Source organism: Dromiciops gliroides, chromosome 1, assembly GCF_019393635.1.
Source record: "Dromiciops gliroides isolate mDroGli1 chromosome 1, mDroGli1.pri, whole genome shotgun sequence".
Taxonomy (NCBI): domain Eukaryota; kingdom Metazoa; phylum Chordata; class Mammalia; order Microbiotheria; family Microbiotheriidae; genus Dromiciops; species Dromiciops gliroides.
This window is the reverse complement of record NC_057861.1, coordinates 381846648-381859627: the sequence shown is the minus strand read 5'-3', so window position 1 is coordinate 381859627 and position 12980 is coordinate 381846648. Positions and strand designations below refer to the sequence as shown.

Sequence of the window (12980 nt, the reverse complement as noted above, 5' to 3'; positions counted from 1 at the left end):
CTTGAAGAAATGCTTTAGTTCAGATAATCATTTGTAGAATTTTAACAAAGCAGTTTTCATCAATATCTAATAGTGATAACATTTAAGTTCAGTTGTAAACAATCCCTATTAATTTTTTACAATATTCATTAGTTTTTACTTTGAGAATGCATGTCTGGTTTTTATTTTTTAAGATAGAATGCTAAAGGATGCAAGAAAATAATTAGCATATAAATATGGTTTTAAACTAATTTTCTAGCAAAGATACTTCTGAAATGATCTTTGCTATTTTTTTAGTCATGCCCAGCAAAACACTGAAATGAAAACAGAATTTGTTCTTTTAGACAAAAATCTCTGTCCCTTTTGTGATTAAAGTCAATCTATTTTGGCTTTTGTTCATCTTTCTTACTCTTTTACCAAATAAATTCACCAAGGGTGAAGAATGATTGTTATACTGCATTTGAATCTAATTAGTAAGTTGTAACTTAAAAGAAAAATAAGGGGGTACCTAGGTGGCGCAGTGGATAAAGCACTGGCCTTGGATTCAGGAGGACCTGAGTTCAAATCCAGTCTCAGACACGTGACACTTAACTAGCTGTGTGACCCTCGGCAAGTCACTTAACCCTCATTGCCTTGCAAAAAAAGAAAAAGAAAAGAAAAATAAGTAGGCTTGAAATGGCTTTGTCATTTTGACCATATTCATTTGGAAGAAAATAAAAATTATCTTAAGGTACTTCTATACTTTTATATGGGGCAGCTAGGTGGCACAGTGGATAAAGCACTGGCCCTGGATTCAGGATGACCTGAGTTCAAATACGGCCTCAGACACTTGACACTAACTATGTGACCCTGGGCAAATCATTTAATCCCCATTGCCCAGCAAAAATATAAATATAAATATATATATATATAAACATACTTTTATCCAATTTTAGAAATTAATAAATCAGCAGGAAAAACATGTGTTGCACTGCTCTTCACAACTCTTCAGCTGTTCTTAAAAGTTTAGGTCTCTTCTGTGAAGGAAAGGCATTATATTATGGGTTCTGTCCTCAGGGGGGAAAGGAAAAAGGGGAAGGGCTGTTGGTTCCTCGCCTGAGGATTAAGAGAAAAAAAAAGGTTGGTGCTATTTTCTGGGACCCAAATTCCCTGGGGATGACTCTGGACTCTGTCTCACACATACCTAGCTGTGGCCACAGTGGTCCTGGATTATTTGTCATCATCCTGTTAGAAATAGCATTAGAGCCTTTTCCTCTATAGATTTTTTATTGAATGAATGCATGAATAAAATACTCTTGTTAAACACTGTGTACCAAGCATTGGTTATACAAATAAGAAAACAAATTGGCCTTGCATTCAAGAAGCTCATGTTCTAATAGGGAAGGAAAGACAACACACATGGGAGGTGTCAGTTGTAAGGCAGATGGCTAAGCACAGTATGGTTCTTAAGGGACTACAGTAAAATAAATGGTAATCCATCTTCTTTAATGTCATTTACATTGGGGGTGAGGGGTGGGGAAATATGTTAAACTATTTGATTTTGCCAAAGAATTTGATGAGAACTTTCTTTTCTTTTTTTTGGTGACGGAATTGGGGTTAAGTGACTTGCCCAGGGTCACACAACTAGTAAGTGTCAAGTGTCTTGAGGCCGGATTTGAACTCGGGTCCTCCTGAATCCAGGGCCAGTGCTTTATCCACTGCACCACCTAGCTGCCCCTAGAACTTTCTTTTCTGGAGCTACAGAATGCAGCTTTGGGGCCACAGCCCCTTCAGTGGCAGCTACTTGGTTTCATTGCTACAAGGGTTACTCCCTTTACAGTGACTTTAAAACTGTTAGTTTTTGTAGGGAAGGGGGAGAGAGAGGTAGTGTGCCTAGGATCTCAAACTCTTTTTACTGGTTTAAAAGTAATCTAGTAAATAGAGTATATAAAAAGAATGTTGTTAGGAAAGAACCCTGGGATATGAAATTTAAATAACAAATATATTGTAATTTTTTAATATTTTACTTGTTTTTTTCAAAAGCAATCCCGTTTGGGAGGCTAAATACCTTTTTTCAAAAATATTGCCATTATTTAAAACTTTTTCATAATATATAAACTAGTTAACCAGTATTTCTTCATGGCCATAATTCGTTTTTGAGCAAAAGGCAGTCTGTCTTCTTTAAATACATAATTTGATATACTTGTCTCTAAATGCCCTTTGCAGCATCTCTCAAAAATGCCCCCTTCTCTCTTCTCACACTACCACCACTGACACAGGCCTTCCTTACCTCATGCTTGGATCATTACAATAGTCTACTCCATTCAACCAAAATAGTGTGTTTTTTTAAATCACTGGTCCAACCATGTCACCTCCCTATTCACTAAACTCCAATGGCTCTCTTTTGTCTGCAACATCAAATACAAAATCCCATTCTTGGCATTCAAAGGTTTTTATAACCTTGCCCCCTTTATTCCTCACCATGTACTCTTCCATCCGGTATCACCTGCCTTCTTGATGTTCCTCAAACAAGACTGCATCTCTTGCCTTTGGGCATTTTCTCTAGCTTTCCCCCTTTCCTGGAACTCTTCCTTTCCTCAACTCTATCTACAGGCTTCCTCAAGCCTTTCTCAAGCCCTCTTAATTCTAGTGCCTTTCCCCCATTAGTTATTTCCTATTTATCCAGTATATAGATTGTTTATACTTTTATATACATATTGTAAAAATATTTTAGCTAGCTGGCTTAATTTGGGGGGCCTAATCTGACTAGAGGACTAATCTGGGGACTTTTGACTCACTAGCTGTCTGACTGCTATTAACTTAATATGGGCCGTTTATAAAATTCTACCACACTGCTCCGCTCCCAAAATTGATAAGTAAAAGATTAAGAAGCCTCTTCCATTTTAACAGCAGAAGGTTTATTTATGATACAATTTAAAATTAAAACTACAGGGAAATAAAATGTACAACCTGACTGTGTCCCGGCATATCTCTTTCCACTTGCTGTGCCTGGAACTTTTTTTAGCCTCCTCCTGTGTAGCAACGGACCTTCTTCTAACTGGAAACCCCTTTCTCACTTTCTCTAGCGTCCTTGTAGCAGCCTCCCTGTCTGTCTGCTCCAACAGTCTGCCCTCTGCCGCCTTTGCCGCCCCTCTAATCTTGTCAGCCCCCCCTCTGTTCTTCTAATCTTGTCGGTCCCCCCCATTAATCTTGTCTGCCCCTTACTGTCTAACTCCCAGGTATATATCTCTTCCTTCTCTCCACTCAAATATCGGGGCTTCCTGTACCCCTACACACACCAAGCTAATCCGCCAGCCAGGGCTTCAGCTAGGGGAATGGGGACGCTCAAGTGTCTCCTACCACACCCAGTGCTCCAGGGGCCCATGCCCCTGCTGTGCGCTTGGGAACTTGGCACAGGCTACACCAGAGCCTGACCTGGACAAGCCCAGGATCTCTCTGATAGATCCACTCAGGGCGGAGGCATCTTGTACAGCCCATGGGGCTTTTTGGCTCAACTGAAGCAGAGGGGGAGGCGGGGCACAAGCCCTTCACACAGAAAAGACCCTGAGGGCCTAAGGCTTTTTAATCTCAGTCCAAAGGTAGGGTCCCCAAATCAAAATAAATTTCCACAATATGTTGTTGTCTCCATTAGATTACAAGCTCCTTCAGGACTCTCTTGCCTCTTTTTATATCTCCAGAGCTTAGCATAGTGTCTGGCACATAAAAAGTACCTAATATATTTTTATTAATTGATTAAATGTCTTGAATGCTTCTGAAATGAAATCTCTCAAATGAAAATTTATTACTACTGAGATTATTCACAAGAATGCAGCGCAATTGGAGTTGTATAAAGATGTTTCAAAAATGTGTTTGAGCAGTGGTGCCATCTGTGGAGTCAAGTATATATAACCTTACACTTTACTTTGAAGGGAACCAGATTTTAAAGGTATTGTCTGTGTGTGTGTGTGTGTGTGTGTGTGTGTGTGTGTGTGTGTGTGTGTGTGTGTATATGTACACCTTGCTTTAACATGGAGGTACCTTGCAAATGTCTGTAAGTGACTTCCGGCTTGCTTAGTCTATTAAAAGATCACATACTTCTTTATGGTTATACTTTGAGAGAATTATATGTGGGCAAGGTCAGGTATAACATCTCATGGACTCATGATTTTTTGTATATTTTTTTGGTTACTATCACCAAAAAAGATTTAGTGGTTTTGTGTGAGGATTTAAATGCTACAAATACTTCTTTTTAGGGCTTACGAGTTACAAACCCCTGTCTCAGGAATGGTCTTGATCTTTTTTGTGTGTGTTCTATGTAGTTTTTTTCCTGTGATACCTTGAAATGTGAATTGTGTTTGTGAGAAACGCAGCTTTCTGCAATATTCTTTCACAGTCTGAGAGGAGATGTCTGTAAAGGTTCTTCTAAGAACTAACACTAATCTTTCCATATTTGGGCCATCAAGTATTAAATTAATGGCTCTTCTAAAGTGCCTTATGTATCGCCTTTATTGTGCTTTGTCTTTCTGTAATATAAAATTTGCCTTAGCTTGGTGATTTATGCTTCTGTACAACTCAGTACTTAATTTTCTCCTGTGTTTATTAGCTCATAGAATGATGACAGAGTGGTATGAATATAAACCCATGTGCAGCAAATTAGCACCAGGAATTAGTCCATTACACAACAGTACCTAATTGACTACATCTATAAATATCCAATAAAAGCCTTGCATTTCTTTAAGAAAGTGCTATAATTTCCAAAGAGGTTTTAACTATTGTAATAAAAAGAATGATAAATACGTATATCATAATATATAACTGGGCAGTATAACATGTGTCTCTTTAGACTGCTCCTTTAAAATTTGGAGAAGAAAATTTGTTTTTATGTTAATGTTAGTGTTTTAGTAGATAACATTGTTTATGTGCACTATTCATCAATTAAATGAATGTGTTTCCTCCTATTTGTCACCTGGATGAACAATTTAAAACGTATACTGCCTGTAAAAAGCTTTTTGACATACTTTTTTTTCTATACCATTTAATGCTTTAGTGTTATGAAAATTATTCTTGCCCTGAACTTTTTTCTTTTTCTTTCTTTTTTCTTCTTTCTGTTTTTCCTCACAAGATGGAGGAAAGGAAGTGCTCTCGATGCATCAGATTCTACTCTACTTGTTGAGATGTAACAAAGCTTTGGTGCCTGAAGAGGAGATTGCTAACATGCTTCAGTGGGAAGAACTTGAATGGCAGAAATATGCAGAGGAATGCAAAGGGATGATTGTTAACAATCCTGGCATGGTATGTTTGATTGCCTAAAAACTTCACATCTTAAAATGCTTCACCACCATATTCCCCAATTTTTAATGTTCTGTAAAAGGAAAGAGTGTAGTGTTTAGAAACTTGAAATGCATTTCTGTTTCTTAACATTTTCCTTCATTAATTATTATATGAATTAGCAAAATAACAGGATTTAGAGTTATAAAGAATTACAGCTGTACTAAAAAGCATTCTATTTCATGCTTTCTGTTGATTATCTGACACTGCAGTATTTGGAAAATGTTAAGAAATTTTGAAATCTGATTGAAATAGTATTTTACCTTCGTTATAGTAAAAGAAAATGTGAGAATTAGAAGCAATAGACCATCTCCCCCCCAAAAAAAAAAAGTTGTTCTAGGTTTTTCTTGTGATTTAAAGGTTAATTTGCATTTTATGTCAGGGGAAAAAAAATTATTCTTCTCTGTAAGAATACAAATATATCTCTTTTTTTTTTTCCTGGAAAAAGTGCTTCTTTTCAGAAAATACCATAAGCACGATTTAATATAAATTGAACTTGCTAACTTTTACTCCATAACATCTAATTTGTGAATGGGAAACAGAAAAAGAGCCTGAGAGCTAAGGGAGAACATATTTTTTGTGCATGCTCCCACTCATACATGACCTGGAAATATATCCTCAGTACCTGAAGTGAAATTAAGGCAGATGAATCAACATATCTTGTTTTTTGAATTGTTTTCATTAGTTTCTGAAAATTTAAGAAAAAGTTATGGCTAACTCCTGTCCTTTTGAAACCTTCACTTTTAAAGGATGTCTATCTGTGTGGAATACTAAAAAGGACAAAATCATTCATCATACCAAATGGTATTGACTCGTAGAGATAACATTCAGTGTCTTTGAATAAAGTTTTAAATAAAATCCTCTTAATAATTTAGGAATTTCTAGAAAAAATCTTATTCGTTTTCACTCTTTTCTATCATGATTGAAGACTTATCATCAGAATAATCAGTTTTGATTTTTCTCTCTAGAAACCTAGCTCAGTACGCATTGATCAACTGGATCGGGAACAATTCAACCCTGATGTGATTACTTTTCCAATTATTGTCCACTTTGGGATACGCCCTGCCCAGTTGAGTTATGCAGGAGACCCTCAGTAAGATATCCTTCTCAATGTTTGTCTTAATCTTTTCACTTTCCACTAAAGAGAGACTTTTGTATCTATGCATTGCCCCTTCCCTCCTCCCTGTTTAAGTAGTAGTATTTCTACATTTGCAGTTTCATTTTTTATCATTCAAAGCTCTTCACAATTTGGCCCCTTCCTACCTTTCCAGTCTTGTTACACTTTACTACCCTCCATATAATCCACAGTCCCAGCTATACTGGCCTACTTGCTATTCCTCACACATGACACTCCATTTCCTGTTTTGTGCCTTTGCACTGTCTGTCCCCCATGCCTGGAATGCTCTCCATCCTCACCTCTACCTCTTAGAATCCCTAGCTTCTTTCAAGACTCAGCTCAAATGCCACCTTCTGCAGGAGACTGTTCCCGGTCATCACAGCTGCTAGAGCCTACCACTCTAAGGTTACCTTCCATCTACTCTGTATGTATCTTGTATGTACCTATGTATTACATGTTGTCCCTCCAATTAGAATGTAAGCTCCTTGAGGGCAAGGCCTGTTTTGTTCTTTCTTGTTTGTATCCCATGTGCCTTTGCACATATAGTAAGCACCTAATACATGCTTGTTGATTGATGTGTTACATCACCAAAATAAGTCTGTTTTCTATATGTTCAGGCGTTTTAAGTTTTATTCTAACATCTTTGGAATTCCTGGCTTAATTAGTCCTGTTATTTTTTATAGAATTATATCAACATTATTATCCTAATTTAATTAGTTTATATTATTAGAGTTTTATCTTTGTTTGACATTAAGCTTTGCATAGCATTTTGATTTTTTTTTAACTCAGGACTCAACATTTTTTAAATTGTGGAGACTGTCACTTTAATGAAGATTAGTAGGACTCTTGAAGTGAAATCTCTGGTACCAGAATAACTTAATGATTATTTTTTGGACAGGGGAGACCTTAAGGACCATTAAAACTTGTTTTACTTAGAAGCAAAAAAAAAGAATGAGCTCTCTTTCTTTTTCTGCATGTCTTGCTTTTTCCTTTAAAGAAGCAGCAGGGTATGGATAAAAAGATAGACTTGGAGTAAGAAAGACCTAAGTTTAAGGACCTCTGGTGCATTCTTTGTTGTGTGTCCACGGGCAAGTCACTTACTTTCTGAGCCTCATTTTCATCTGCAAAATGAGGATAAGACCTGTGTCCTTACAGGGCTCTTGTGAGGCTCAAAGGAAAGAATTAAAATAAAGTGCTTTGTAAACTCTCCAGTAGTATAAAATGTCCAAAATTTTTTTTTTAAATTTCAAACTCATTGAGGAGAACATGAAATGAACCTACTGTGGTATCGTGGTTGGTTGCATTCCCAACCAGACAGTGGGAGAGAAGGTATACATAGTGGCATTTACCACAGAGACATCTTAACTGCATCTTTAACTTTTAATTAAAATTTAGTCAGAGAGGTATGAAATGTTTAGTTCAGAGTGGATTATTGGAAATGAAAGAGCCTGCTGCTTCTGTTGATGTCCCAGGTACTGGTAATCCTTGCTGATCTTGTCTTTGCCTAGCTCCATGCACTTTTCAAAAACTTGAACTATAATAGGCATTTCACCTGTGAAGAGGCTGAAGGTTCCTTGTTCCTAGCATTCATGGTACACTTGTCACCCAGTTGTGAAAATAGCCGTACATGTGTTTGGTAGGTAGAAATTATCAAACACAGCAAGGATGTGGTGGTCATGAGAGAGGAATAAGGTTTTGGAGAGGTTAAAATTTTTTAACTGAATAAGTCTTGAGGAGAACAGAAAAATTTTGTTGTTGTTTTAAAGTATGAAGCGCTTTGCCCAGTCTTCCCTCAGCATCAATCCCCGTACACCATAAGAAATTGTTGATAATAGAGGCTGTTGTCAAGAGCTTTAATTTAGCTAAAGGAAATAAGGACTTGGTAACAGAGAAATATCCTTTTTAACATTCCCTTCATCAGAGAAACCATAGTGAAATGGAACTGAATTTTCATGGATCCCTAAGTGGGTGACAATTGATATAATTTATAAAGACCTTGTATTCCTTTGACTCCCAATATAATTCTTGGCAGTTTCATTTAGTGAGGATCAGGTTTGATAAATCATAGATTTTTGTGCATCATTTTCAGTTGGAAAATGGACCTAGTCATATGACCTGTGTATAAGTGTAATTAGTTTAAACTAATATCTTTGAGACCTAGAAATTATCTTACTTTTAGAGTAAATAGTGTTGTTGATTATAAACTAATCATATTGATTTTGTAATGGACATAAAATAATTTATCCATTCATATGAGTGGTTTCCCCATTAAAGTTGTCAGTTTGTTAGGCTATCTTTATTCCACTAATATTGCTGTAGCTCAAAATATTTTCAAATCTTGAAACCACCTACAGAGCCAGTTTTAGTATTGCAAAAAAGAAAAATCACATTCCTTTTTAATTTTTTTGTTTCAAAACCAGTATCACTTTTTTTTTAAACCAGATTAGGTCAAGCAATTTTATGGAGCACTTTGATTTTGGAAAACAGAACAAAAGACAAATGTTTGCAATCATTTAGGATATTCAGAAGAATGTGCTTCAAGCTCTAAAAGAGATTTCAGAAAGGAAACTCCAAAAGTTTTGAGTAATGCTGCCTTTTGGGAATAAATATATAGGTTGCCAAAGTGACTAGTAATTATCAGTGACCATGCACAGGCTACTTCATATTCTTTTTTTTGGAGGGGGGTCAGGGCAATGAGGGTTAAGTGATTTGCCCAGGGTCACACAGCTAGTAAGTGTCAAGTGTCTGAGGTCAGATTTGAACCAAGGTCCTCCTGAATCCAGGGCCAGTGCTTTCTCCACTGTGCCACCTAGCTGCCCTTCCACTTGATATTCTTGAGCTGGATTTGATACCCTCCAGTTCTAACACCTCAATTTGGGTGCCTAAATTCTGACATGCTGACCAAGTGGTCTGTCTGTCTCCTTTTCTTTAGGTATCAGAAACTATGGAAAAGCTATGTGAAGCTCCGCCACCTGTTGGCAAACAGCCCCAAGGTCAAACAAGCTGATAAGCAAAAGCTGGCACAGAGAGAGGTATGTAAAGGATGTAAAATTTATGATGACGAATTAGTTAATTGTTGTAGTATTATAACATATGTAAGGAAAAAATAGCATCCATGATTAATGTCATCCTGTTTTGTCCTCCATTGTGTTTATTTCAGTTTACTTTGCTTCCTGAAGGAGTGAATCTTATTTCCCATAATTGCTGTTAAGGCCTTTATGTGATTAATATTATTGAGGCACAAATATATTTTCTAAGAAAAAAATAATTTTGCCCTTTTGGTATAGTGCCCAAACATGTTTTCTACATGAAAGTGGTTTCCTATAATGTTGTGCTTTACTCAAATTGCTCTTTTGACAGTTTTCCACAGTAGATTTATTTGTTGTCTTCCCTTACAGGTGTTGTCACCCCAATAGGTAAAACTTTTTAAAAAAACTTGTAAATAGATGATACGCATTGGCTCTGTTTCAGTTTTAAGAACAAATACATTCTGCAGTGAAATTTTATCTTTGGTACAGTTTTTTACAACTCAAAAAAAATAAGTCATTGGGATGGATAGGTTATTGCCTTGTGAGATTGCTCAGGTTCATCTCATGTTCTAACCAAAAGATCCTTCAGATTTCATTGCTTTGTTGGGAGTTATGAAGTAAACATTGGGTTTTCAGGTTGTCTCACAGAATGAATCTTGTATCATTGAATGTTGGAAAGATGTTTGTAGAGCCAGTTCTTTTAGAAACTGCAGATTTATTCCACGGCTAACTACATATTGCAAAAATAACTGGTTTTGTTGTCTGCTTCTTGAATCCAGGAAGGATGCTTATTGCTTTAGACATTTAGCTCTGAGAAAAATCTTGACATGTTCAACAATGATGCTTTAAAAAAAATTGACAAAGTATTTTATTAGTCTAAAATCATAACCCTTCACTTTTTTATTTTTCATTCGCTAAAAGGAAAATCTTTTGATTGATCAAGTTTTGGCTTAGGTTTGTCTTATGTTTCTGGATTAAGTGTAGTTTTTAATGAATCCATTTTATTTCTTAATTCCTGATATCTGGCTTAACAGTACTTTAGAAGTATTGAGTTGCTCTCATAATTAGTTATACTTTTATAGGAAGCTCTGCAGAAAATTCGACAGAAGAATACAATGAGGCGAGAAGTAACAGTGGAACTGAGCAGCCAAGGATTCTGGAAAACTGGCATCCGTTCTGATGTTTGTCAGGTAATTATACTTTTGAAATTAAAATCAGGTTCACATCTTTGCTCTTACCAAGTATCTGGGTCCTAAAAATGTCCTCATACTGAGAGCCAGTGGTTCTTTAGACCTGTTGATTTGGGATTGATGTCAATTTATACCAAAAAATGGTTTCCATTTCTTTGGTACGCATCAGTTCAACTCAGAAAAAAAAAATCTGTTAAACACATCTTTTTTGCAAGATACTTTCCTCAGCACTGGGGATTGAAAAGTGTAATGTGTCACTATGCATGTTCTCAAACAGTGTATAGAGGGATGACGAGCACAAATAGATGTCATACAAATTAGAATGAAAACATTCAAGAATCAGAGAAGTGTAAGATTAGGGAAAAGCTTAGGGAACAGGTAAAAATATTTCTCACTGCATCTTTTAAAAAATCTTTTCATTGTTGCTGCATTCAGAAATACATATGAAAGCACTTGAAAAAACACAGCAAGATGACAGCTGCACAGAATGGCTGTTAAATGGAAAATGCCTAAAATTACAGAATAACATATTTATTTCAGATAAAGAGTGACTTAGAGAAAATTGGTGATGATATGTCAAACACAAAGTCTTAATAAACCACTCTAATATCTGGGCCAAAATAAATCATGTTTGTGTATTGTTGTTTTTTTAACACCCCCGCCCCCTCCCCAGTTTATGCAGAGAAAAATTTCATCTGACTAGCACTGGTCATCAAACCTCAGGTTAGGTGCATTTTATATTCCGTCTTGGAATTACTTTCTTTGTTGGGGACCTCTGATTTTTAGAAACACAAATTGGGTTTCTTTCTTGCTATCATTTTTAATTAGGGGCTTTTACATGGTTAATTTTTGTTTCTCTTATTTCCTTATTTATTTATTTCCTTATTTATTTATTTATTATTTTCTTATTTGTTGTATGGATAGTACAATAATATCCCAATACATTCCTGTACCTCAGTTTGTTTAGTCATTTGCCAGTCAGCAGGTGCCTATGTTTCTAATATGTTACTAGTATAAAAACTCTTATGCCGAATGTATTTGTGTATGCCTTGGGCCATTCTATCTTTGACTTCACAGGGGTCTTTTAATAGGATTTGTGTGGGGTAGCTAGGTGGCGCAGTGGATAGAGTACCAGCCCTGGAGTCAGGAGTACCTGAGTTCAAATCTAGACTCAGACACTTAACACTTACTAGCCCTGTGACCATGAGCAAGTCACTTAACCCCAATTGCCCCATTAAAAAAAAAAAATAGGATTTGTGGACATTTTACTCACTGTTTTTTTAGCACAGTTTCAAATTATTTTTCAGAATAATTTGACCAGGTCACAATTCCACCAACATGTTAATGTTTTTCTCTTCCCACAGTTCTTTCAACTTTGACTATTTCTAGCTTTTATATCTTTGCAAGGTTGCTTGATGTCAGATGAAATTATAGTGTCATTTTAATTTGTATTTTTCTTAGGAATTTGAAGTACTCTTCATGTAATAGTAATTTGCAGTTATTTTGAGAACTCTTCCACTTTTATCATTTTTGTGGCTTCCCTCTTGGTCTTACATATGTGTTAATTTCCTATATGTCAAATATCAACCCAATTTTTAATGCTTCCAATGTAATTATTAAACTAAAACTATTCTCTCCAAGTTAGCATTGATAGCTTAATTGCCAAAACTGATAGGCTTTTTCTTAATCCTAATCCTTTTCACCGTCTTTAGCGTTTGACAAAGTTGTTCACTTCTTTCTGGATGTTCTCATTTTTGGATTTTCTTGACTTCTGTCTCCCTAGGTTCTTCTGATTGATTATTTCTCTGATTGCTTCTTCATAGTTTTCTTTGCTAATATTTCATGTCATGTACACTAACCATGGGTGTTTCCCCACAGCTTTGTTCTGATCCTCTCACTCGGTACTGCCTCATTTGTTGATCTCATTAGCTGCCCTGTGTTCAGTTATCATCTCTATGAAGATGTTTCCCAGTCTGTATATCTAACCCTCTTTGCTTAGCAAAAAAATCATGAATTACCAAATGCATGTTGGACATCTCAAACTAGATGTCCTTATAGTCATCTCAAACTCAACATATCCACATCAGAGCTTATCTGTTCCCCAAAACCTTATTTTACTCCAAACTTCCTTATTACTGTTGAGGGTGTCACCAGTCTCCCAGACCTCAAGTTCACATTTTTTTTTCAGGGCAATAAGGGTTAAGTGACATGCCCAGAGTCATGCAGCTTGTAAAGGTCAAGTGTCTGAGGGCAGATTTGAACTCAGGTCCTCTTGAATCCAGGGCCAGTGCTTTATGCACCACACCACCTACATGTCCAATAAGTTCACATTCTTAGTGTCATTCTTAGTTCCTCATT

General features: G+C 36.2%; 1 protein-coding gene across 1 annotated transcript in view; it reads left to right on the top strand.

Moving 5' to 3' along the window:
* Nucleotides 1-12980, top strand: part of DROSHA (drosha ribonuclease III) — a 99987-nt gene that overhangs the window by 33896 nt on the left and 53111 nt on the right. The window contains 4 exon segments of the mRNA XM_043975570.1: nucleotides 5081-5250; nucleotides 6255-6379; nucleotides 9336-9435; nucleotides 10515-10622. Of these exon segments, the coding sequence (XP_043831505.1) occupies nucleotides 5081-5250; nucleotides 6255-6379; nucleotides 9336-9435; nucleotides 10515-10622 (503 nt within the window).